Below are 22,500 nucleotides of genomic sequence, written 5' to 3' on the forward strand. Positions count from 1 at the left end.
TTGGAGCTGGCCAGGAGAGCCACAACAATCATGCAGGGCTGTCACTCTCAGAATTAAAGAACTATTCTGTTCTTCCACAATGAGAGAGGTGCTATTCGACAGATTGACTGAGCAAACTTTATATTTACAGTTGCAATTTTTTGCATACAAATAAATATGCCAACACAGCAATTCCTTGTCCGCTTCTTCTGTTCAGTTGCCAAGTCAAATTTCAGATGCATATAGTGTGAGTCATGTGTGGGTATTTTTTTAAACCTCTGGGTTCTCAAATGATCCAATTTAACAAATGACCGAACAAATATCCACTACCAAGCTAAAAAAGAATGTGCCAAATTATAATCTTTTTTTTTTTGCATTTATATGGTTCTTTCACACACTCAAACTCCTCAACCACCACCAACGTGTAGCACCCATCTGGGTGATAGCAGCCATTTTGTGGCAGAACACTCCCTACACATCAGCTGAGGGGGAGAATGATTTATTTGCCAGTAAAACTAGGTGATGATTAGGACCCCCAGGAGAACAGGACCGGGTGTTCCAGGCAAGAATAGTTTGCATTTGGGGGTTCACGCATTTCATCATCGGTGCATATACAAACGCAGCACATGCAAACATGAAACATTCAGCGGCTTCAAAGGCACTGTCAAAGAGACATATGTGCACAGGTGTGCAGACGACTCAAAACCTGCTCAAATAATAAAGTTTTGTTACCAGGGGAGCCACCAGGGATGTTGGGCCCCATGAAAAGATCTCACATTGGGTCCCACCATGCTAGGCCATCTCATTCCTACACAATTTTTTGAGGTCCCCTGTCAGTCAGGGCCCTTAGAATCGTCCTTCCCTGGAATAGTCTTAAGTAAGAATGAATAAGTGGTATCTGGTAATGGCTCTGTGTGTTATAAATAGGCGCCATTTTATTTGGAACCCTTTAACTGTTATGTAAAGTGTTTGGTATAAATACCCCACACGTTTTCCATGCTGCTGAAGTTACAGAGACTGCCTCTAAATGTGTTTCTCTGCTGCAAAACGTCTTTAGAGCGCTCAGTGCGGTACAGCTATAGCCTATGAAAAGTCAGCTAGTATTGGCATCATAGAGAAATAACTTCAGAACCTGTTGATATATTAACATATGGAGGACCTGTTTGAGGGGTTTTCTTGGCTTTCACCCAATGTACGCTGGAATAAGTTCTAGCCTCGCCCCCAAGCAGTTTCGAAAATAAATGTATAGATGGATGGTATGACAGCAAGTACTTACCGATATATGTTTCTTCAAATTGGCAGGGACTCTGGCTTCCGGAATTGCAAAACTGAATTCCAAAAAATTGTTGGAGCTGAAAAAAGAGACAAAATATTAATAATGAAAAAATTATTTTGTTCTCACACCCAAAGCAGAATACAATGCAATACTACCCACGGACAAAAACAGGCAGTCCAGTCTGTCGAACTCTGAAATTGTACCACTATAGCCTACTAAACCAAGATGTTGATCCAGATAATACTGTCTTCATATTTTAGCGAGCTCATTTAATAATGTACTATTTAGCCAGCGCTTCCCAACGCGGGGGCCTTGGGATGAAAGGAAATAAGAAATGTGCCTTGTTAGTTGAATTACGGATCTTTCAGACGTACTGAGAATGTTATACATTAGAGATTACACTAATCGCTGATGATGCTAAACCCTCTGTTTCCTCTCTCTGTTTTGTTTTATGCATTAATTTCAGAGAGACGAACCAAAATATTGTTGAATGAAACTGTTACAGAACCTGTCGTTTACTGTTTTGCTTTGATTGTTCACACGGTAGTCCTCCACTGCGGTCAGTAACCAAGAAATGCACGGGCACTTTATTTTGGTGCAGGAGTTGGCGGAAGGACCGTAAATGCGGTTGCACTATGTGCAAACGGTAGGATATTGGACATCATCTGGTTTGATTAAAATGAAGTCGATAAAGTACAAAGGACATTAATCCTAATATGCTTTCAAGGTACATATTTGTGTGTTAGCCCAGTAAATAAGGTAGATGTGTTTCTTTTTCTGAAACGCAAGAGTTTATAGCAAGTTTAACGGTTTTATTCCGTAGTTGGCTAGTGCTAGCTAGCTAACCTGGCTAGCTGCTGCGCAGGTGAGTTTCTCATTCAGCCTTTACTGAATGCTGTAGCTATTGTTTTGCTAGTTACCAAACAAATAGGACAAAATAGAAGCAAATCAGAGGTGTGCATTTTAGCCAAAAAGGAAGGCAGCAATCCACTGACATAACCCGCACGAGTTGAGTTTCAACACTTGTACGGTAAGTAAATTAAGTAGCTAACGACGGGTTAATTTAGTCAGCCACCTAAATGTTGGGTAAAAGCGTGTAGCTAACGTTACATCCATGCGGCCAGCAAATCAGCTGTTGTAATACGTGGGTGTATTATCGTGTGGTAATTGACGGGTGTTTAACTTTATCTAGATAGCAAAAATCCTCTTATTCTCGTATTGTTCACACGCAGAAACTTTCTTTTTCTTGCGTTTTCTAAAAACCCACCTTCAGACGTTCACCTGAAAACCTGAGATGGGGCGCAGCAGGTCTCGCGACACGTCTGCCGGGAAGACAAAAAGCACACCGGGGCGGGAGAAAAAGCGAGAGAAGAAGAGGAAGAGAAGTTCTTCATCGTGTTCATCTTCCTCCTCCAGCAGCAGCGCTAGCCCGTCCCCCAAAAGGAAACCCCGTCCTCCCTCCAGCAAGAGCCAAGGTGCTTTATTTTACTCAGATTCTCTCCCCTAACTGGGGAAACTCAATGTGCCAGTTTGGATCAACAACAGTCGGCAAATGTGCACGCCAAGCTGTACGCACATTTATAGATGTTTCAAATAGGCCTCAGCTGGCAGTACTGGCACTGCAACCAATATTACAATTAACTAATATTAGACTATAGACCAGGGTCCCCAGGTGAGGAAACTAATTGCACTCTCAGCTTCTCCAGGGGTGAGGTAATGTCTTGCGGACGCTCGCATGCTAAGTGGCACCTCTGAACTCCACAATGTTTGGTTTTGATTGCAGATAAGAGAGAGAACCTGAAGAAGAAGAAAAGGAGTCGGAGCTCCTCCACCTCCTCTTCCTCCTCATCGAGCTCTTCCTCCTCTTCGTCCTCATCCAGCGACGAGGAAGCAAAGAAGAAGAGGCAGAGGAGGAAGGCCAAGAAGAAACTGAAAAAGATGAAAGCCCGGGAAAAAAAGGAGAGGAAGAAAGAGAAAAAGAGGCTGAAGAAGTTGAAGAAGATGGCAGAGGCAGCGGAGAAGGCCCTGGTGCCTACACTTCCCAGCATGCCTGTGGAGAAGCCGCCACCTATCCTGGAGCCGTGGCTGAGTGAGGACACCAGTGAGCATGGCCCAGGTTAGTGCCCGGGGTGGTCCTCCACATCCTGTACAAACTGAGGACTCCCAGCTTCCGGAACTCAGGTTTCTTATGGTTGCAACAGGCGAAATATTAACACCTGTAAACCATTATGCTTTTATCTTAACCAGAGAGGATTAGGAACATGTGGATTTTGAGATGTTTAGGGGTTGGGGTGGTGTAGTACTAACAGTAATGTACACATCTGTATGGCTGTGTAGTGTCAAACAGTTCCTACATTTTATTTGGATGAAAAGAAACAGCCTGTATTTTCTCTTGGGTGAGTTTGCTGAGTAAAGTGTGCATGGGATCGACAGGTTTTGGTTGGTAACCCATTTTGCACGAATAAGCCTGAGTATAGAGGCAGATTTTACCTGAGAGCAGTGAGGTTGCAGAAGGCTGTTTGCCCCCCCAGCCATGACGGACGAACAGAAGGCCCGCATCTCCACCAAGAGGCCCATGACCAAGGAGCAGTGGGAGGCCCAGCAGAGCGTGATCCGCAGGGTGGTGGACCCGGAGACTGGCCGCACCCGGTAGGTCACCCGGGGGGGTGGGGGGGGGCCACAGGGTGGTGGACCCGGAGACCGGTCGTACCCGGTAGGTTGGGGAACTGTAGAGCATGTAATTTAGAGGTTGCAGGTTTGATTTCCAGGCAGGAACTGCTGTTGTACCCGGGAGCAAGAGACTTTTTTATTTTCTTTTTTACTGCTTTAGTAAAATATTTAACTATATGAATAAAAATAATCTACGCTGTGCAGTGTGCCCTGGATAAGAACATCTGCCTAATAACTCCCAAGTGTGCACGTAAATTAGGGGTTGGTTTGTGCTCAGTAGTAAAAATGATTGAAATTGATCACCAACGCTGAACTGAAGTGAACCTGAGCTGGTGTCTGCTCCTGCCCCTCCTGTGCGACAGGCTGGTGCGGGGAGAGGGGGAGATCCTGGAGGAGATTGTGACCCGCGAGAAGCACAAAGACATCAATAAGGTACACAGAGTTTGGCACCGGACCCAAAATTCACACGTTAAACCAGCTGGGCTCTATTCAGTTCTGAGCCTGGGGGTTATTTCACAAAGCAGCATTACTGACTGAGCTGGATAACTGCATCGAGTAAAACCTGGAACCCTCCCACATAACAATATCACATAACATTCCCCAGTAGGTTTGATGGGAGTTGGAGTCCAAAGACTACAAGTGTACTTTATGGAAGGTTAGCCTGTTCACCGGAGTCCTCCTCTGTGTTTGCAGAAAGCCACCAAGGGGGACGGGAACGCCTTCCAGAAGAGACTGGGCGTCAATCGATAGAGTCCCGGGGTGGTGTGTGCGCCCAGGGGAAAGGGTTTGGGACAGTCTGGGTGTACGGAAGACTGGGGGGAACGTGGGTAAAGAGCCTTAACAATGGAATACTCTTCCAGGGTAAGGGTCGACCCCCCCCCCCCCCCAGTCTCAGCTGCACCGCAGAACCCTACCAGTGCTGTAATCATTCAGCTGCTTTGCTTCAGATGGGACATTTTCTTCCTCTGAGACCTCAAATGCTATTCGGTCACATTCAGTCAAATAAGAGCACAGATGAGTCATTTCTTTTAACTGTTTTTCCATGTTTTATATTTCCAACACCACATTATAACAGAGTTGGCCATTTTGTATTTGTGCGTTGTTACAAATTCGTGGACGCAGCCATATCGACTCTGTTAGATCCTTCCTCGTCACACGGCCGAATCGTGGTCTTTTCACAACGCAGAAAGAGAAACGCGTTTCGTTTCTTGACAGCGAAGCGGCAAAGAATACGCGACTCAGACAGACTTTCGGGTGTTCATATTTATTTATACACTGTACAGACACAAGCAGAGGAAGAAAGGAGCCGTCCAGCTGTCTCTACAGCGCTGACGTTGCGTACAGAGAAACCGCACAGGGAGCAGAGCCAGGGAAGGAGAGCCATGTTGGCGTGAGGTGGTCCACACATTCATAATGAGGCCTCTCTCACACGCTCTCTGAAATAACACAGCGGGACGAGGCAGCCCCTCAGAGCAGCGCTCGGACCGCGGGAGGGGGCGGCTCGTTTTGGGATCGCCCGTCTCCCGCTGTGTGGTCACCTGACCTCAGATCTCTCACTGTGTACTGTGTTAATTTGTTTCACGTGTGCTGAATATTTTATGATTTTTTTTTTCCCCCCCAGAAGACCATTTGTGTAACGGTTCCCTGTAAATAAAACGCGCTAAAATCTCGTAACTGTCTCTCGTGTCCTTGAAGCTGAAACGCTAGCAGGCTGTTTGATATTCAGAGCAGAACGGCCCCACTACAGCATACAGGCCTACAGCCCTGCTGTAAATCTGCTGCAAGTCTTTCATTACACAGAGATGGCTTGTCTTCACAGCAGCACTGTATGTTAAACCCTAATGTACTAATATCCTGCACTTGAGTGTCGATTGAAACCTGAAACAGCTTAAAGTTTTTGTACAGTAGAAACGCTGGAAAAAGTGTATTTATAAAATTGGTCTGTTGTAAAGGGAGAATGGTAAAGTCTGAGGTCTAGCTGTACAAAGTGTTTAGGGCATCTGGGTGTGATGCATTAGGTTTAAGTTGGACAGGAGGCTTGTGGGGTCCTTTGGCCCTGTGCAGATGGGAGTGATGCATTGTGGGAAAGAAGGCGTGGCTCTCTGCTGTTTGAGCTGACCTGCCTGTTAACAGTACTGTGGGATACCTCGTGCTGGTCAGTCACAAGGCCCTGTGATTCTCAAATTGGGCTTTTAGCATATGCATGCTAACCAGGCACAGCCCTGCTAACTGCTGCAGGACCAAGAAAATAAAAACACAAGGGACCAAAAATCTAAATCGCAGTGCAGGGTTGAAACTCAGGCAGTCCAGGGGAGGTATGTGACAGAAAGCCTTGTTTTATGAGAAGAGGATAGTGGGGGGGGGGAGATATTTCCTACATTACTGTAATGAGTTTAGGATCAGCTGAATCTCATTATTATTCTAACCAATCCCTGAGTGCTGGGGCCCTGATGATGTCATAATGGGCTGCTCATCGGATTCCCTTCCCAGGTTTTAATGTGCTTCTAGAACTCAGGAAAAGGCTAAAAGCTCCAGCTGGACGTGGGCCGAGCCAGGCAGCCATTTTGTGAGCTTCCCCATTGGCCCCTCATTCAGCACAGGAAACAGGAAGTGGGAATGTACCAGGTAGACTGTGATGTCTGATTCCGGAATTCTATAGAAAAGGCTCACACACAAAAAAAAAAAAAATACCAGCAGGTTTTTGAAGCAGGCGGTTATATTCTCCTTTTATTCAGCGAATGCTGAAAATCTAAGTACTACTGTCATCCTGACGGTGGAAAATTCCTGATCAGGATCAATCAACTAATAAAAAGCAATAAATAAACAACAAATGTGGGAGTGTCCAGCATTTGATGAGGCAATTTTCAGTCCAAACGCTGCTATTAAAATCTTAATTTTACATTTTTGTGTTTTCGAATACGTCCCTCGTATGTGAGTGGTTTGGGAGGAAGTAGCTAATTATCAGACCTACTGGTCCTCCCAGCGGTGCTATCCTGTTCTGGTGGGACTGGAATAATACTGCGCTAATGCCTTCACACGTACGCCATCGTTGGTCCATAAAATAACTACCTTACTGGTACCTGTACAAGACTGAAACAGAGAGAAAGGCTACATATTGAATTATAGCAAACCCCAAAGGGTCCATCACCTTATAAATCTACATAAATAAATATTTCTCAACGGTATATTCCTACATTTCAAAACATTTACATAGTCTTTACACTATCTACACTCTTGTTTTTACCAACCACATCTGGCTATGTGCACATTCAATGCCTCAAAAACAGCAAGGATCAAGTGGGAGGCTGTATCCAAAATGTCCTGTTCGATACTTTGATGTAATTCCACGAATATTAAAAAAAAAACAAAAAAAACAAAAAAAAACACATTAATACCATTCCAGTGTTTGTATGACAACAGACTGCAGCAATAGGGGTAGTTCTTTACAAGGCAAATTAATATAATATTTACTGGTCACCTCTGTAGATTATGCTAAAACATGTAGCTGAAACTTATCAACAAAACCAAATCACTAAAAATTCACACACTGAGTTTCTACACTAAATAATGTATATCTGGAATGTGCTCTCCATCATTCAGAATGATAACAGAGCACTGAATTCTGGGATGGAATTATCCCACCTCCGCAATATTATATACAAGCCATTGTGAGCTAATCTGTACAACCATGTGACCTGATATCACCTCAAAGGAAAATAAACATTCTCAGATAAAAGTACATCCTGTACATTTAAGGAGGAAATGTTGGATTCAGCCTCATCCACTTAATTTTACACGCCTGAACTTCCTTAATTTGGCACGTTACAGTAGCAACACAAATTTACATCCTGATAGTGAGAAAATATGCACGCATACACCCACGCGCACACAAACACACACACGCGCGCCTCCGTGCGTGCATACACATACGCACATGTGCACATACACACACACACACTCTTGGATATGCAATAAATAATAGCTGTCATGCACTACAAGATAACAATATGTAGCAACATGAGATGGTAACAAGTAGTCCCTTCTACAAACTACTAGTGCAAAATAATGAGGTCATAACAGTTGAGTTATTACAGCTTTTTGAATTAGGATTTTGGCCATTTTGTGTGTTTTAGCACACGACTCCTAAATAGAGAGTTATTCTTTTCCTCAGCAGGATAGGTCTTCCTCACCTTCCTCATCTTCCTCCTCGACTGACGGCTGCGGACGTCCAGCTTTCTCTCGTCTGGCCCTCCGGCCTGTCCGGTGGCGAGTCCTGAGTCCAGGGAAAACATGGCCGACTCCGGCTCTCCCCGTTACAGCCCTTGTGGATTTGAGAATGAGAGCTGGTTTGGGACAGCGAGGGTTTGGGGGTGTGGAGGGAGACCCAATCAGAACAAAGACACCTGAAGGACGAGAGGCGATCGAAGCATGGGCAAGGTCAAAGGACGCGGGACTTGAAGGGGAGGGGTTAAAGCACATTCAGTCATCTCTACAGAGGCCCAGCGTGTGGCGAGAGAGCCCAGCTAACAGGTTTTGGATCCCAGAACATTCCTGGGAAAATAGGGTGGACGTTTCCCAGTTTTTCCCAGAGGTCTGTTGAGCATTATTTCCCCGCAAAATTTTTAAGGTGACTTGTCCGGATTGAATAAAATATTCAAAGGCGTTCTCGTCTTTTATAACACCCTCACTGTCAGGTTCTCCCACTCAGGTGTTCTCCTTCCACACACAGAACAGGTGACACAGGTTCCACTGACACAGGTCTGCAGACATAAAGGGACTGTTCCCATGTTACAGAAAGTTTTTCAGTTTTTTTATCTACAAAATCTGACAGCAGCGCAGGTCCTGCCCAAAATACTTGTCCTGGTCGAGGTTTGCTCCCTACGTAACATTCTTAAAAATGCGTCTTTCAGAAATAAGGCCCCCAACGGCCCGCAGAACATGCAGATAAAATGTTCTCTTGTGGACTGAACGTATGTAGAGGCTTATTCCACTGCCTGAGGACTGTCGGCAGAACCCTATTGGCTGGTGTTACTTTCCCAGCAAGGAGGGGGAGGAGCCCCAGCGCCCAAAATCTCCAGCAGGGGGAGCCAAAGTAATCATCCTGACAGTTCCACACAGCACTGAGTAGAGCTGTGCAACACAGACTGGGGATGGGGGGGGAGGTTGGGTGGGTGGTTGGGTCTGGGGTAGACATATATATTAATAGATTAAAAGATAAATAATAAATGATAATTGGGACTCCTGGATAAAAGCATAAAACCTAGATAAAACAGAGATTTAGGGGAATTTGAGAAAATGTTTTTTCTTGCTCCTGTGTTGCCGAACAGTCCTGGCCCACAGTTGCCCATCCCCCGCCTGTTTGGCTTTGGCCACTTTCATGAACGGCCATGCTGTACTGATCCTTCTGTTTTGTGTCTCTGTGTTTACATGTCCCTGCTCTAACCCTCTCTACCCCTTTCTTTTCTTTCCCTCCATCTCTTCCTCCTCTCCTTCTCATATCCCTAACCCCACTCTCTTCTTCCTCCTCCTCCTTTTTCTCTCCCTCCTGCTCAGTTTTTCTCTCCTACCTTCTTCTCCTCCTTTCTTACTCCTTGTACCCCTCTCCTCTTATTCCTCTCCAGTGTGATCCTCACACTAGTTTCCACAGCTTCCCTCTCCCTCTACCCTCCCTAGCCCCCCCCTACTTGCCCCCCAGGCCCCCGTGCCCCCCCCCACCTCCCGGGGCCCTATTTGCCCCCCCCGTGCCCCCCCCCCTCCCGGGGCCCTACTTGCCCCCCAGGCCCCCGTGCTCCAGCTTGGTGCTGCCGCTGCGGCCCCAGCAGCTGGCCGCGATGCTCATGCTGCGCTGTCCCCTCTCCACCCGCTCGCGCTCGCTCTCCGACTGGCTCTGCGTGCGCTCGGGCCGGGCGTGGCCGTGGGCGTGGCCGGGGGCGTGGCTCCCCGTGGGCGAGCTGGGGGCGGGCTGCGAGGAGATGGTGCGCAGCAGGTGGTTCCTCTTGCGCAGGAAGTCGCTGTTGGTGCCCAGGCCGAAGCTGCCCTTGCGCAGGACCATGCGGCTGCCGCCCGTTTTGGCGGGGCGTGAGCGGTGACCGTACTCCAGCTGGGACAGGTGCGCCGCGTAGCCGTCAGTGATGAACTGTGGGGCGGAGAACAGGTCCCTGAAACACAGGTCCCTAAAACACTACTCACTCCTAAACCCAGCCAGGCCTAACCCAGCAGGCAACACCTACTGGACCAGAATTCCTCAGAATTCTAGGTCAGTGTTCTAGAACTCTGTTGCTTTCAGTCACCAGCAGTGATTGTGACATCAGCATTAGAATGTTCAGTTAAGAACATTCTAACCATATGTTAAAAGGTGTTAAACTGCATGGCCTTGCTGTGAGTTATCACCTGGCGGTCGTCTGAGAGCTCCAGGTGAGAGGTGTTAGACAGCGATGAGGGGGCGCTACCTGACACTGGTGCTGCATCTTCTTGGTGGGACGTCCCACGATGTAGATATGGGAGGGGGACAGGCCGATGGAGGAGTACACAGAGATGTCTTTCGTGGAACCGTAGCCAGCGAACACCTTCATGTGAGCCTGTGGATGTAGTTTATTGAGTGGCACCTCTGCATTATACACTCGCTTTCACCCCTGTCATTCTGCACTCTGCCCCACCCAGCCCTGCCCAGCCCTGCCCAGCCCCGCCCAGCCCCGCCTACCACCCACCCTGCTATCCCCACTCACTTGCCCATACCCTGTACCCCAGCCATGGCCAGCCCAGCCCAGCCATACTCTCCCCAGCCTCCGCCCCGCCCCACCCCCTAGGCCCCTCCCAGCCCCGCCCCCCAGGCCCCGCCCCAGCCTCGCCTCCCAGCCCCGCCCCGCCCCACCCCCCAGGCCCCACCCCGCCCCAGCCTCGCCCCCCAGGCCCCTCCCAGCCCCGCCCCGCCCTCACCTCGCAGATGAGGGTCTTGAGGAAGTTGGCCTTGTGGCGCAGCGGGTCGTGCACCAGCCCGTCGCAGAAGGACACGATGCCGTGCGGGAAGTTGTGCTGCGAGAGCCAGGCCACCACCCGCTGCTTCTGCATGTCCGGCCGGCCCGTCACGTAGATGATCAGGTAGCCCAGATCCTGCCAGTGCCTGGGGGGGGGGGGGGGGGGGGGAGCAGGGAGAGAGAGAGAGATTAAGATTAAACTGGAAATGTAGCGTGCTCTAGGCCGAGATTACTCCGTGTTAGAATACCTCACTATAGTTAAAAACCCAAAACAAAGACACTAACAATGCATTAACGATTTGCAATGACTCACAGCCAAAATCAAAACTGGTCTCCACAAAAATACCTGGCTGGCAAAAGAGAACAGGCTGTGTGTTCACTGCAATCTGGCAGAGGTGGAGACAGAGGCTTTCCACTTTCCTGCCCCAGGTTAACTCTTAATCAGAAACAGATATTTTCCCAAATTCACTGCACAAACTAATCAATTCCAATACCTATCAGGACCAAATAAATGAAAAATTGTTCTAGGGGAAGAGGATATCGCAGTAGAGGTGGCAGCACAGTATGCCTCTGTCTGAAATAAATTAAGAGAGGGTGTGGACTAAATATTGGTATAAGATATTATCTGTGTTCAGTGTTAATACTGACAGGTTTCTTTAGTCGATACATTTAAAACGAAATGTCTTTTGACTGGGCTGTGTGTACGTGTGTGTGTGTGTGTGTGTGTGTGTGTGTGTATTTGCATATGTGTATGGGGAGTGGTGTTGTTACTCTTTTTATACCCTATTCTTGTTTGTAAGGGTTTGTTTGTCATTTATGTATCTCACTGCTTTTGCAACACAAGTTTACTTGTCATGCAAATAAGGCACATTTGAATTTGAATTTGAGAGAGAGAGAGAGGGGGCGGGTGGGGAGAGAGAGAGAGTTTGCAGGAGAGAGAGAGGAACAGGGGGGACTCAGGAGGAAAAGATTTTTAGAGATCATTCAGTGACTGAAATGTCTCTGATTAAATAAGTAAACAGAGGAATGACGTCAGTAAGAATATCGCTGTGTGGGCACACCCTAAAAGCACACATTCACTGTTTGAATTTCAAAACTGGGAACAAAGAGGGAGAGCCAGGGAGATGAGACATCAAACAGAAGAGTAGATTAAACACATTGTGCGATTGTGTTTTCAGTGTAAAGAAACCAATCTGTGCCTGTGTGTGTATGTGTGTGGGGGGGTGGATGGGGGGGGGCATACCTGACCACATCCACCGCCCCCGCCCGAACCTTCGGGTCACTCCCCATGATGGACACGCTGGCAGCGAACGAGCCGTCGATACTGAACACCACAAACTCCGCCCCCCGCGGCAACACCGTCAGGTAGCTATCCGCAAAGGTGTGGTCTCCCCTACCAGAGAGAGAGAGGGGGAGAGGGGGAGAGAGAGGGAGAGAGAGAGAGGGGGAGAGAGCGGGAGGGAGAGAGAGAGGGGGAGAGGGGGCAGAGGGAGAGAGAGGAGGAGAGAGAGGGAGAGAGAGCGAGGGAGAGAGAGAGAGAGGGGTAGAAAAAGCGAGGGAGAGAGAGGGGGAGATAGAGAGTGAGAGGAGGAGAAGGACAAAGGAAGAGAGAGAGAAAGAAAGAGGGAGGGATGGAGAGGGGGGTTGGAGATGGAGAGAAAGAGAACCCAGACGACCTTTAACGCATTTGTAAAAACTGAACTCATAACTTTATTTATACACAACAAGAGTCCGTTCCTGAGCAGTGCCCTTGACAGATGTCCCAAGGTCAGGCTTTACTCCACGCTGGGTGCTCTGAGCCAGTTTCAGACTCTGCTGACGGCCGCAGAGCTGCTATTTATAGAGCGGCTCTATGAATAGCACCTCCTGCACGGGTGGCACATTTCTCAAGTATGAAAAAGTCATAATCTCATTTTTAGTTATAATAGAATTTTTTAACTGCAGTGTGCGAATCTCTTTTCAATCTTTACCTTAGAATGTCAAACACACACACGCACACACATATAAGCATAAATTGCATAAATAACATTTTAAAAGTACAGACAGATATTTATCCGGCATATTGCAACTAGGGCATATGTATGTATACCTTACAGCCCAGCCTGACCTGGTTTAGCCTAGCCTGGATTAGCATAGCCTGACCTGGTTTAGCCTAGCCTGGATTAGCATAGCCTGACCTGGTTTAGCCTAGCCTGGTTTAGCCAAGCCTGGATTAGTTTAGTCTAGCGTAGCCTGAGACTAGCCTAGCCTAGCCTAGCCTGTTGAGAATGCAGGTCAGAGGACTCCGGCACCAGTCTCACCTGACCACCATCTTGACAGGGTAGACCCCGATGCCCAGCCGCTTGCTGTCCGGGATGACATAGGAAATCCGGCCGCTGCTATTGGTCAGCTCTGTGTCGAAGTACACCCACTCCCCCGATGGAGGCTGCGTCATTATGTGGATGTCCACCTAGAGGATTAACTCACACATACACACACAACCACACGCACACACGTGCGCACACACACACACACGCACACTTAGTGAATTGTGAACAGACTTCATTATTGACTAAACAGCGAAAAGCGGCATCTCCATTTTGTATTTGTTTTCATCTGTAGTTTGTTTGGAGGCCTACCTTCTCCCCGGTGAGCGTCACCATGTCCAGCGGGCCGTACATGAAGCGCCCGTTCACCACCTGCTGCCCGTCCTCCGTGAACACCGCGTCGTTCACCCTGTGATTGGCCGTCACGTTCTGCCCCCACAAACCAACACACAACCAGTCACACACCCTTCGCTCCTGAAGGAAATCCCAGCATGCCTCACTCCACAACCCAGCATGCCTCACTCCCCAAAGCCTGAACACCCAGCACGTCTCACTCCCCAAAACCCAAATTAACGATTGTGCCTCTGGTTGAAGCACCAACACAAGTTGTGGGCAGCTGTTGGCTGGAGGACTACAGGGTCAAAGGTCAAAGGGCACAAATAGACTCACCCTGATCTTGACATGGGTCCTCTTCCTCAGCCACTTCTCCCGGGGTTTGGAGGGGGTGAACTCCGACACCTCCTTACCATCCAGCTCCAGGATGCTGGAGTTCTCGTGCCTCATGACCTGTACAGGGGAGAAAATAGGAGGAGAGAAGGAGAGAAAGAGGAAGGGAATGAAGGAGAGGAGAGGAGAAAGAGAGGTGAGAAAGAAGAAGAGGAGAAGAGAAGCAGAGAGAGGGATAGAGAGTAAAAGGAGGGGATATGGATGACTTTGATGACACATTTGCAAATAATCTGTAGCTAATTACTCAATTAGCTAATTATCTGTAGGTAATTACTCAATTAGTGAATTCTCTGTAACTAATGATCAAATTAGCTCATTATCTGTAGCTAATTACTAAATTATATAATTATACACCAATATGGGTTCATTAGACTGTAGAAAACAATATCAGGACACAAGAATGGTCTTCACAGAATGAATATTGCATCAGTTTATCATTGAATGAATGGGGCTAAATGTGGGATCATATAAACGAATGGGCTCAGTGAGCAGCAGCAGAAGTTAGTGTGTAATCCCTCCAGAAACGCTCTACAGAGGAGGACTGTGATGGTCTGGAGCACCCACAACACCCAGAGGAAGGCTGTGTAGGACATCCTGTTTGCTTTATTACATCTCTCTTCTGCAGACATCCCACCTTGAAGCCAAACCAGACGGCAGATTTTGAAAATGAGATTTTTTTTTTTGGATAATGTGGAATGGCGGTGTCTACCTGGGGCTGGGTCGCTGAACGCTTTGAGCAAGGCACTTAATCTCAACCGTTCAGATACAAACGTCGTCTTACAATACGCGCCACAGAAACGCTGGGTTAGAGAACACAAAAGACATGATATGAAAGAATTGTCAGATGCCCTAGATTTGACTGTCTGCCACACAAATAAATAATGTACATCACTATACTGTTAGGAAGGCCAGAGACGATTCAGGCTACTCGTCACTATGGGTTTTACTGTTGCCGGGGGCAACAGCAGGATGAAAAACTATTGAATAATAAAAGGGTGAGACAGTCAATGACCTCACTAACACAGAGACATTTACCGGAGTTTTTTTGTCTTTTGCAATCAGAATGATTCATAGCACTGTAAGATTATGAGCAGGCTGGTCAGGCTCATAGTGCTGTAAGGTTATGAGCAGCCTGGTCAGGCTCATAGTGCTGTAAGGTTATGAGCAGCCTGGTCAGGCTCATAGTGCCGTAAGGTTATGAGCAGCCTGGTCAGGCTCATAGTGCTGTAAGGTTGTGAGCAGGCTGGTCAGGCTCATAGTGCTGTAAGGTTATGAGCAGACTGGTCAGGCTCATAGTGCTGTAAGGTTATGAGCAGCCTGGTCAGGCTCATAGTGCTGTATGGTTATGAGCAGCCTGGTCAGGCTCATAGTGCTGTAAAATGAGTCAGACCAGGTGCAACTCACCTGTTGGAGCAGGGAAGACACCATGGTGGTGTGAGGGGAGGGTTTACCTGTTGCAGCACGAAGGACACCACATCGGTGGTGTGGGGGGGGGGTGCAGGGAGCAGGGGGGGTTTACCTGTCGGAGCAGGAAGGACACCACGTCGGTGGACTCCCAGTAGGAGGCGTGGAAGAGGTGGGGCAGGGCGACGGTGGGGAAGGCGGTGAGAGCATCGGGGCAGTACAGGGCAAAGTCCATGCGCTTAGTGCCCCACCAACGAGCAGCAACTGCGGGAGACACACACACACACACACGCACACACACACACACACACACGCACGCACGCACGCACGCACGCACGCACGCGCACACACACACACACACACAGAAACAAACACACACACACACGCACGCACACACACAGAAACAAACACACACATTAGATCAGTTTGCTAAATTGCCCATTTCAGCTGAACATGGCCGCCGTTCCCAGCACAGAAAGGCTCTCTGCAGGACGGCGTTCTGCCGGCCTCCCGAGCGAACAGCGGGTGGGCTGGGACCCAACGACCAGGCGGGCTGGGACCCAACGACCAGGCGGGCCGGGACCAAACGACCAGGCGGGCCGGGACCAAACGACCAGGCGGGCCGGGACCAAACGACCAGGCGGGCCGGGACCAAACGACCAGGCGGGCCGGGACCAAACGACCAGGCGGTTGTCATTCAGAGAACAAAAGCGGTTCCAACTCGACTCGGTTTCTCACAGACATAAGTACGGACTCTCTCAAAATAGCCAAGCCAGGCCTAGTAATAGTTCTTCAGCGAGAACCGGTGAACCGAGCGGCTTCTGAAACCTGGTCAAAGGGAGGAGAACGTTTACGAAACACAGCGTGAGCATCACTGTCATCGTCAGGTTGCCGGTACGCACTGCTGGCACTGTGAAAGGTGTAACTGTCGGGACGCAATGCCGACATTTAAAAGGTTTGTTGATGGTACCAACAGACAAATGGCGAGTAAACACCAAATAGTTCAGGAATAGATTTTGCTGATCAGATCAGCTGTACCTGCAACCCTGAAGTTACCAGCTCAGTTCCCCAACCATAACAGCACTCTGAGCGCTCACTGCGCAAAACACAAGAAGAAGAGGCGATGATGTCAGCATTCACCTAAGGCTGGACTGGGGCGTGGTACAGCTACAGCTAGCAATGAGCTAGCAATGAGCTGGCTTCTACAAAAATATCTATGTCAACAGGAAGGGGGTGATAGTGAATTAGCTGGAGCTCTACACTAGGGATTCAAGGCTAAGAGCTAGCATAGCGCCAGCTCCTACAAGGTGACGTCGACAGGAAGGGCTGAGGGACGGGGTTAGGGGTTCGAGGCCCTGACCCGATTCCCCTCCAGAATACCTTGCAGAACATCCAGCTGTGGGTCCCGTGAGACCGAACCACAGACCCAGTCCGCTATAGGGGCAGAGCCCGCACAGCAGCTCTCTACCACATCCCAACAGCCCAGGTCCGAGCCAATCACAGCCCTTATACGGGACTCGGGGGTGGGGCTTCTGGGGAATAGCTTATCGCAGGGCAGGGAGAGCTGGGATAAGCAACAACGTTTTTGGTAATGTTTAAGCTGCTGTGCGAGCGCTATAAAAAAATAAAAAATAAATAAAAAACACAGGAAAAGGCATTAAGGGCGGTCAGAATTAAATATAAAGAACTTTATTAAATATTGTTTAATGTACACCAGGGCACTGCACAGACTTTTTATTTTTATTTTATTTTATTTGACCTTTATTTAACTTCAGTCACTGCACAGCTGGACAGCAAACTGGCCCCAGAACAGTGTTTAACACATACAGCCTCGGACACTAGCTGCCTGTTCTACACACTGTCTCCTGTGTGTACAGTGAAATTACATCCTGATCCAACCCTAACCCTAATCCAACCCTCACACCCTAACAACCTAACCCAACGTTAACAACCTAACCCTAACACCAAGTTGATTGAATCCATGTTTTAATATCCAAGACACAAGAAACACTTGATTTTTGCATATTTTGCATATTCAGCACATTGGGGTTACAAGGGAGGAAGAAGACACTGGAATGCCATTCTTGACATTTAATGAGAATGGAGCCTGATGGTGATTTCAGCAGACAGACCAACAGGAAGACAGCACAGGATTATGGTCAAACAGCCCGTCTACTGGCATGCATTTCAGAGGAGCTACCTAGTATTTCTTCTTCAGATATTTATCTAAAACTGGGTATTTTGGGTAGCCAATATGAGTATTCATCTGTGTGAAATATGTGCAGTTAGGGACTGTGTCTGTTTTCTGCACACAGGTGCAGTGTGTGAGGTTCTGAGACCGGGGCAGTTAGGGACCGTGTCTGTTTTCTGCACACAGGTGCAGTGTGTGAGGACTGAGGTGGGTGCGGTGTCAGGAGAGATAGCCTGCAGGCGAAGGACGGAGAGAAGGAGTGAGAGAGAGAGAGAGAGAGGGAGAGAGAGACGTGGGGCATGAGGACACTTACTGTTGACTATGTTGGAGGCAGTATAAGTGTCTGCCATTCCTGAGACCTGGCTGCCAATGCTGACCTCACTGGCTCTCCGTAGCCCGCGGCAACGGGGGGCCGTAACGGGGGAGGGGGGGCACCAACTGTCCACCAACACACCCCCATGAGACTGAACAACGTCTGCTACGGATTCGAAACAAGGAGATCCCGTTAGACAAGACATTCCGCAGGAACAGAGAGAGAGCAGGAAGGAGAGGGGAGAACAGGGAGGGAGGGCGGCAAGGATGGGACGGGGGGATGCAGGGAAAAGGAGGTAGGAGGCACAAGGGGAGAAAGCGGAGGATGAGGACGCTGGCATTCCGGACGGAATGGAAGGCCTGTTGTCGCACATTGATGACACGGTCAGGCATAGAGCGGTCACAGCAATCACAGACAGGTCACAGACAGGTCACACAGAGGTCACAGTGAGGTCACAGTGTGGTCACAGAGAGGTGGACTGAACATGACACTGAATATGTTAAAGACAAAACATGATCTCCATGAAAAGTCCATGAGAAGTGCCCCACGGGCCTGGTTTTGGCCCGCTCGTATTTCCCCACAAAAATCACATCTGATCTCTGTTCTGACAGATCAGCTTATTCAGGAGACACTCTCCTCGGAGGACCTTTGACCTTTGACCTCTGAAGGGATCACAATCACACGATGCAGGAGACATGCTTGTATTGGTGGCGTATGCCACCTTTCAAATCAGAAGCACACAGCCACCAGTACAATAATTAAACTGTGTTTCAGATCAACAGCATTTCAAACGTCTAGTCGAGCTTTCGAGGCTTAATGTTTAAAACAAATTAAAAAAACAAAAAGCAAGGACAAACACTGAAAGCAATGATGTCATGTGTTTGTCCAATCAGGAATCTTCCCAGTTAAACTGTTCATTTTATTACCAGCTTCTGAGCAGAGGTTGAATTCTGTTCCTTAATATTAAAATCTTCCGTGAACGTAAGAGAAAGAGAAACTTAATCCAGTTTTATTACACCATGTGCAGATAAGCCTGAAGTGAAAAAATTAATATTTGCATGGTACTGCAGCTCTGTGAGAAAAAAACAGTCTAATATGGTGCTTAATTTCCTGTGGGATCGCCCCTCTGGATTAAATGAGACTGACAGAAGAGGCCAATGGGAGCGCATGCAGCCTGATTAATCCAGAGGTCAGAGGTCACACAGCCTGTTCTGGGTGCAGCCAGGAAGTGTGAAAGGTGTTAATGTCGCAGCGACGCCCCAGAGGGGAGCGTGTTAATGAGGTCATGCGTCATGTGACTGGGGAGGCAGGCTCTGTGATCACAGCACAGCGAAGCGGGGGCAGTTTGGCCTGTTCCAGGGGACGCTCTTCGTCCAGAGAGACCCCTGTCCCAGCGCTGGCGTGACCGTGGTCTGTGCTCCTGGTCCCGTGACCCGTGAAGCCCCTCTTGCAGTCTGGGGACACTGGGAATCAGGGTTTTTTGTGGTCACTTCCACTTCAGATCAGCCCAAAATGCCCACCTGGAACGGCCAAACCCAACGCCCTTTCCCCGTGGCCCAGACAGCTGCACAGATTCTATAGACACACCAGATACTCAGCTCCTGTGTTCATTCCATCCTCTCTGCTCCTTAACTACAGGAGGTTCCAGTGCAGTATTACAGCACACAGCTGTAACATAATGTGAGTGTTTATTATTATTATTATTAATAATAATAATAATAATAATAATAATAATAATAATAACAATAATAAACTTTATTTATATAGCACCTTTCATATCATGTCATATGTTTATGATGTCATAGAAGGGCAGAGCGCAGTACATTAACAGAATGTGAGAATGTTTATGATGTCATAGTAGGCTGCAGCACAGTACATTAAAGCCACAGATATTATAGGCACACCAGATACTCAGCTCTCTGCTTCTCCTTAACTGCAGGTTTCCAGTTGGTTGCAGGAGTTTCTGGTGCTATGACTCTGCACAGAATGCCTACCGTCTCAGAGCTATCCTTGGGGAGTTTTTAGGTTGATGAATTTTTATGAAGATTAAATCAGCATCAAATTAGAATGTTTTTGAATCAATGGTGAGGAGATACAATGTTCACCATTAAGGACAGGAAGCTGAGTATGAACAGTACCTTTTTATTTAACTTTATTTTTACTCCATATTCTTTATCTCTAACAGTTTATGTTCCATATATTTTTACCTTCTTCGATAGTTCCTTTTATTGCACTTCTTTTAATTTAGATTGCTCTATTTGTTTTATGTTCCATGAAGCACTTCATGATGCATCCTACATACAAGAAGTGCTATGCAAACATTATTATTATTATTATGACTATCTGGTCAGTTGACAGAATCTGTGACAGCATTCCCACCACCATGGCAACACAGCAGGCGCCTATGGGCGGAGCCACGTTCAGACAAGACGGGGGCGGGGTCAGGAGGCGGGATGGGGGCGGGGTCAGGAGACGGGATGGGGCCGGGGTCAGGGGGGTGGAGTCTCACAGGCACACAGCAGACTGACTGAAACAGGGAGAGGCTACACACACTCCAGAGGGGCGGGGTCAGGGGGGTGGAGTCCCACAGGCACACAGCAGACTGACTGAAACAGGGAGAGGCTACACACACTCCAGAGGGGCGGGGTCAGGGGGGTGGAGTCTCACAGGCACACAGCAGACTGACTGAAACAGGGAGAGGCTACACACACTCCAGAGGGGCGGGCTGGAGGCAGGGTCAGGAGACGGGACAGGGGCGGGGTCAGGGGGGTGGAGTCCCACAGGCACACAGCAGACTGACTGAAACAGGGAGAGGCTACACACACTCCAGAGGGGCGGGGTCAGGGGGGTGGAGTCACACAGGCACACAGCAGAATGACAGAAACAGGGAGAGGCTACACACACTCCAGAGGGGCGGGGTCAGAAGGCGGGATGGGGCCGGGGTCAGGAGGCAGGATGGGGGCGGGGTCAGGGGGGTGGAGTCCCACAGGCACACAGCAGACTGACTGAAACAGGGAGAGGCTACACACACTCCAGAGGGGCGGGGTCAGGGGGGTGGAGTCCCACAGGCACACAGCAGACTGACTGAAACAGGGAGAGGCTACACACACTCCAGAGGGGCGGGGTCAGGGGGGTGGAGTCACACAGGCACACAGCAGACTGACTGAAACAGGGAGAGGCTACACACACTCCAGAGGGGCGGGGTCAGGAGACGGGATGGGGGCGGGGTCAGGAGGCAGGATGGGGGCGGGGTCAGGGGGGTGGAGTCACACAGGCACACAGCAGACTGACTGAAACAGGGAGAGGCTACACACACTCCAGAGGGGCGGGGTCAGGGGGGTGGAGTCCCACAGGCACACAGCAGACTGACTGAAACAGGGAGAGGCTACACACACTCCAGAGGGGCGGGGTCAGGGGGGTGGAGTCCCACAGGCACACAGCAGACTGACTGAAACAGGGAGAGGCTACACACACTCCAGAGGGGCGGGGTCAGGGGGGTGGAGTCACACAGGCACACAGCAGACTGACTGAAACAGGGAGAGGCTACACACACTCCAGAGGGGCGGGGTCAGGGGGGTGGAGTCCCACAGGCACACAGCAGACTGACTGAAACAGGGAGAGGCTACACACACTCCAGAGGGGCGGGCTGGGCCGGCCAGTTCAGCACGGGCACGGGGATGCAGGTCTCACTGACGCCCTCCGAGCAGCGCGTGGAGTACTGGGCCCCGGCCTCCGCCAGGAGCTGAGGGCTGTTCTGGACTGTCTCCACTGGAAGGAAGGGGCGGGGCAAAGGGGCAAGGGGGCGGGGTCGGGCAGGGGGTGGGGTTGCAAAAAGGGGCAGGGTTGGTCAGGGGGCGGGGTTGGGAAAAGGGGCAGGGTCAGACAGGGGGCGGGGTTGGGAAAAGGGGCAGGGTCAGGCAGGGGCGGGGTCGGTAAAAAGGGCGGGGTCAGGCAAGGGGGCAGGGTTAAGCAGGGGGGTTGGTTGGGCAAGGGGGTGGGGTTGTGGACAGGGTCAGGCAAGGGGGTGAGGTTGGGCATGGTCGGGCACGGTCAGGCAGGGGGGAGGAGTCATGTAAGAGGGAGGAGTCCAATGGGAGAGGAGTCGTATGGGGAGGGAGTTCGGCAGGGGGAGGTGTCAGGTTTGAGGGCAGAGTCAGGGCGGGGGGGCAGGAGTTTGGTCATGAGCAAGGGTGTAATGAGACAGGGGGGAGAGGTCACATGGGGAGGATTGTGTAGGGGGAGGAGTCAGGTGGAAAGGTGGAGTCAAGCCAGGGGGAGGAGTCAGGTGGAAGGGCAGAGTCAGGCCAGGGGGAGGAGTCCGGTGGAAGGGTGGAGTCAGGGCAAGGGGGAGGAGTCAGGTGGAAGGGCGGAATCATGGCAAGGGGGGAGGAGTGAGGAGTATCAGGGGGTGGGGCAAGATGGCCAAGAAAGGAAAGAAAAGACAAGGAACAGACAAATAACAGATATGTAGCCACGAAAAACCTTACGACAGGACCACTGTCACCAGTGAAGCTCTTTCATGTGAAACTGCCACTTTAGGATCAACAGCCTGAAACAAACCCATCTGAGGGCTGGGCCACACCCAAAACCTCTCATTACCCCTGGTGCACTCTGACCCCTCTGCACCAAAGCCCCTCCCTCACCAGCAGCAATGAAGCAGC

General features: G+C 49.5%; 3 protein-coding genes and 1 long non-coding RNA gene across 12 annotated transcripts in view; 2 read left to right on the top strand and 2 right to left on the bottom strand.

Annotated features, from left to right (window-relative positions):
- mthfd2 (methylenetetrahydrofolate dehydrogenase (NADP+ dependent) 2, methenyltetrahydrofolate cyclohydrolase) overlaps positions 1-171 on the top strand; it is a 6,409-nt gene extending 6,238 nt beyond the window's left edge. The window contains exon 8 of the mRNA XM_035378446.1: positions 1-171. This exon is cut by the window's left edge and continues 697 nt beyond it. The gene's annotated coding sequence lies outside the window, so the exon portion shown is untranslated.
- LOC118206170 overlaps positions 1-1,827 on the bottom strand; it is a 4,106-nt gene extending 2,279 nt beyond the window's left edge. The window contains exons 1-2 of the long non-coding RNA XR_004761149.1: positions 1,764-1,827; positions 1,256-1,331 (exon numbers count right to left, since the gene is read on the bottom strand). This is a non-coding gene — a long non-coding RNA (uncharacterized LOC118206170). The remainder of the gene's footprint in view (positions 1-1,255; positions 1,332-1,763) is intronic.
- On the top strand, positions 1,761-5,596 carry arl6ip4 (ADP-ribosylation factor-like 6 interacting protein 4). 5 transcript variants are annotated; one of them, XM_035378448.1, is made up of 7 exons: positions 1,863-2,285; positions 2,529-2,730; positions 3,039-3,371; positions 3,787-3,878; positions 3,943-3,968; positions 4,288-4,357; positions 4,619-5,596. In XM_035378448.1, exons 2-7 carry the CDS (start codon positions 2,550-2,552, stop codon positions 4,673-4,675), a joined length of 759 nt encoding a protein of 252 aa, XP_035234339.1. In that variant the 5' UTR covers positions 1,863-2,285; positions 2,529-2,549; the 3' UTR covers positions 4,676-5,596. The 5 variants fall into 5 exon arrangements, with proteins under 5 accessions (XP_035234342.1, XP_035234341.1, XP_035234339.1 ...); XM_035378451.1 differs by lacking the exon at positions 3,943-3,968 and having other exon boundaries at positions 1,761-1,901; positions 3,787-3,904; XM_035378450.1 differs by lacking the exon at positions 3,943-3,968 and having other exon boundaries at positions 1,844-1,982; positions 3,787-3,904.
- A 4,085-nt stretch (positions 5,597-9,681) lies between these two features.
- The window catches only part of LOC118206901 (membrane-associated phosphatidylinositol transfer protein 2-like), a 58,852-nt gene continuing 46,033 nt past the window's right edge, over positions 9,682-22,500 (bottom strand). For 3 of the 5 annotated variants that reach the window (XM_035380048.1, XM_035380049.1, XM_035380050.1), the window contains 10 exons: positions 21,470-21,607; positions 17,840-18,004; positions 15,451-15,599; positions 13,875-13,991; positions 13,518-13,634; positions 13,200-13,348; positions 12,143-12,292; positions 10,862-11,045; positions 10,375-10,503; positions 9,682-10,061 (listed from right to left, as the gene is read on the bottom strand). In XM_035380048.1, the coding sequence (XP_035235939.1) occupies positions 9,690-10,061; positions 10,375-10,503; positions 10,862-11,045; positions 12,143-12,292; positions 13,200-13,348; positions 13,518-13,634; positions 13,875-13,991; positions 15,451-15,599; positions 17,840-18,004; positions 21,470-21,607 (1,670 nt within the window). In that variant the 3' untranslated portion in view covers positions 9,682-9,689. The remainder of the gene's footprint in view (positions 10,062-10,374; positions 10,504-10,861; positions 11,046-12,142; positions 12,293-13,199; positions 13,349-13,517; positions 13,635-13,874; positions 13,992-15,450; positions 15,600-17,839; positions 18,005-21,469; positions 21,608-22,500) is intronic. The other 2 variants (XM_035380051.1, XM_035380053.1) reach the window with 2 other exon arrangements.

Source organism: Anguilla anguilla, chromosome 10 (assembly GCF_013347855.1).
Source record: "Anguilla anguilla isolate fAngAng1 chromosome 10, fAngAng1.pri, whole genome shotgun sequence".
In the NCBI taxonomy this organism is placed as follows: domain Eukaryota; kingdom Metazoa; phylum Chordata; class Actinopteri; order Anguilliformes; family Anguillidae; genus Anguilla; species Anguilla anguilla.

Bases quoted from the DNA above. Each gene is read 5' to 3' on its own strand.
- arl6ip4 (XM_035378451.1), top strand. From the start codon at position 2,550: ATGGGGCGCAGCAGGTCTCGCGACACGTCTGCCGGGAAGACAAAAAGC. The intron at 2,731-3,038 runs GTGCTTTATTTT...TTTTGATTGCAG, and splicing joins TCCCTCCAGCAAGAGCCAAG to ATAAGAGAGAGAACCTGAAG. The intron at 3,905-4,287 runs GTAGGTCACCCG...CCTGTGCGACAG, and splicing joins CCGGAGACTGGCCGCACCCG to GCTGGTGCGGGGAGAGGGGG.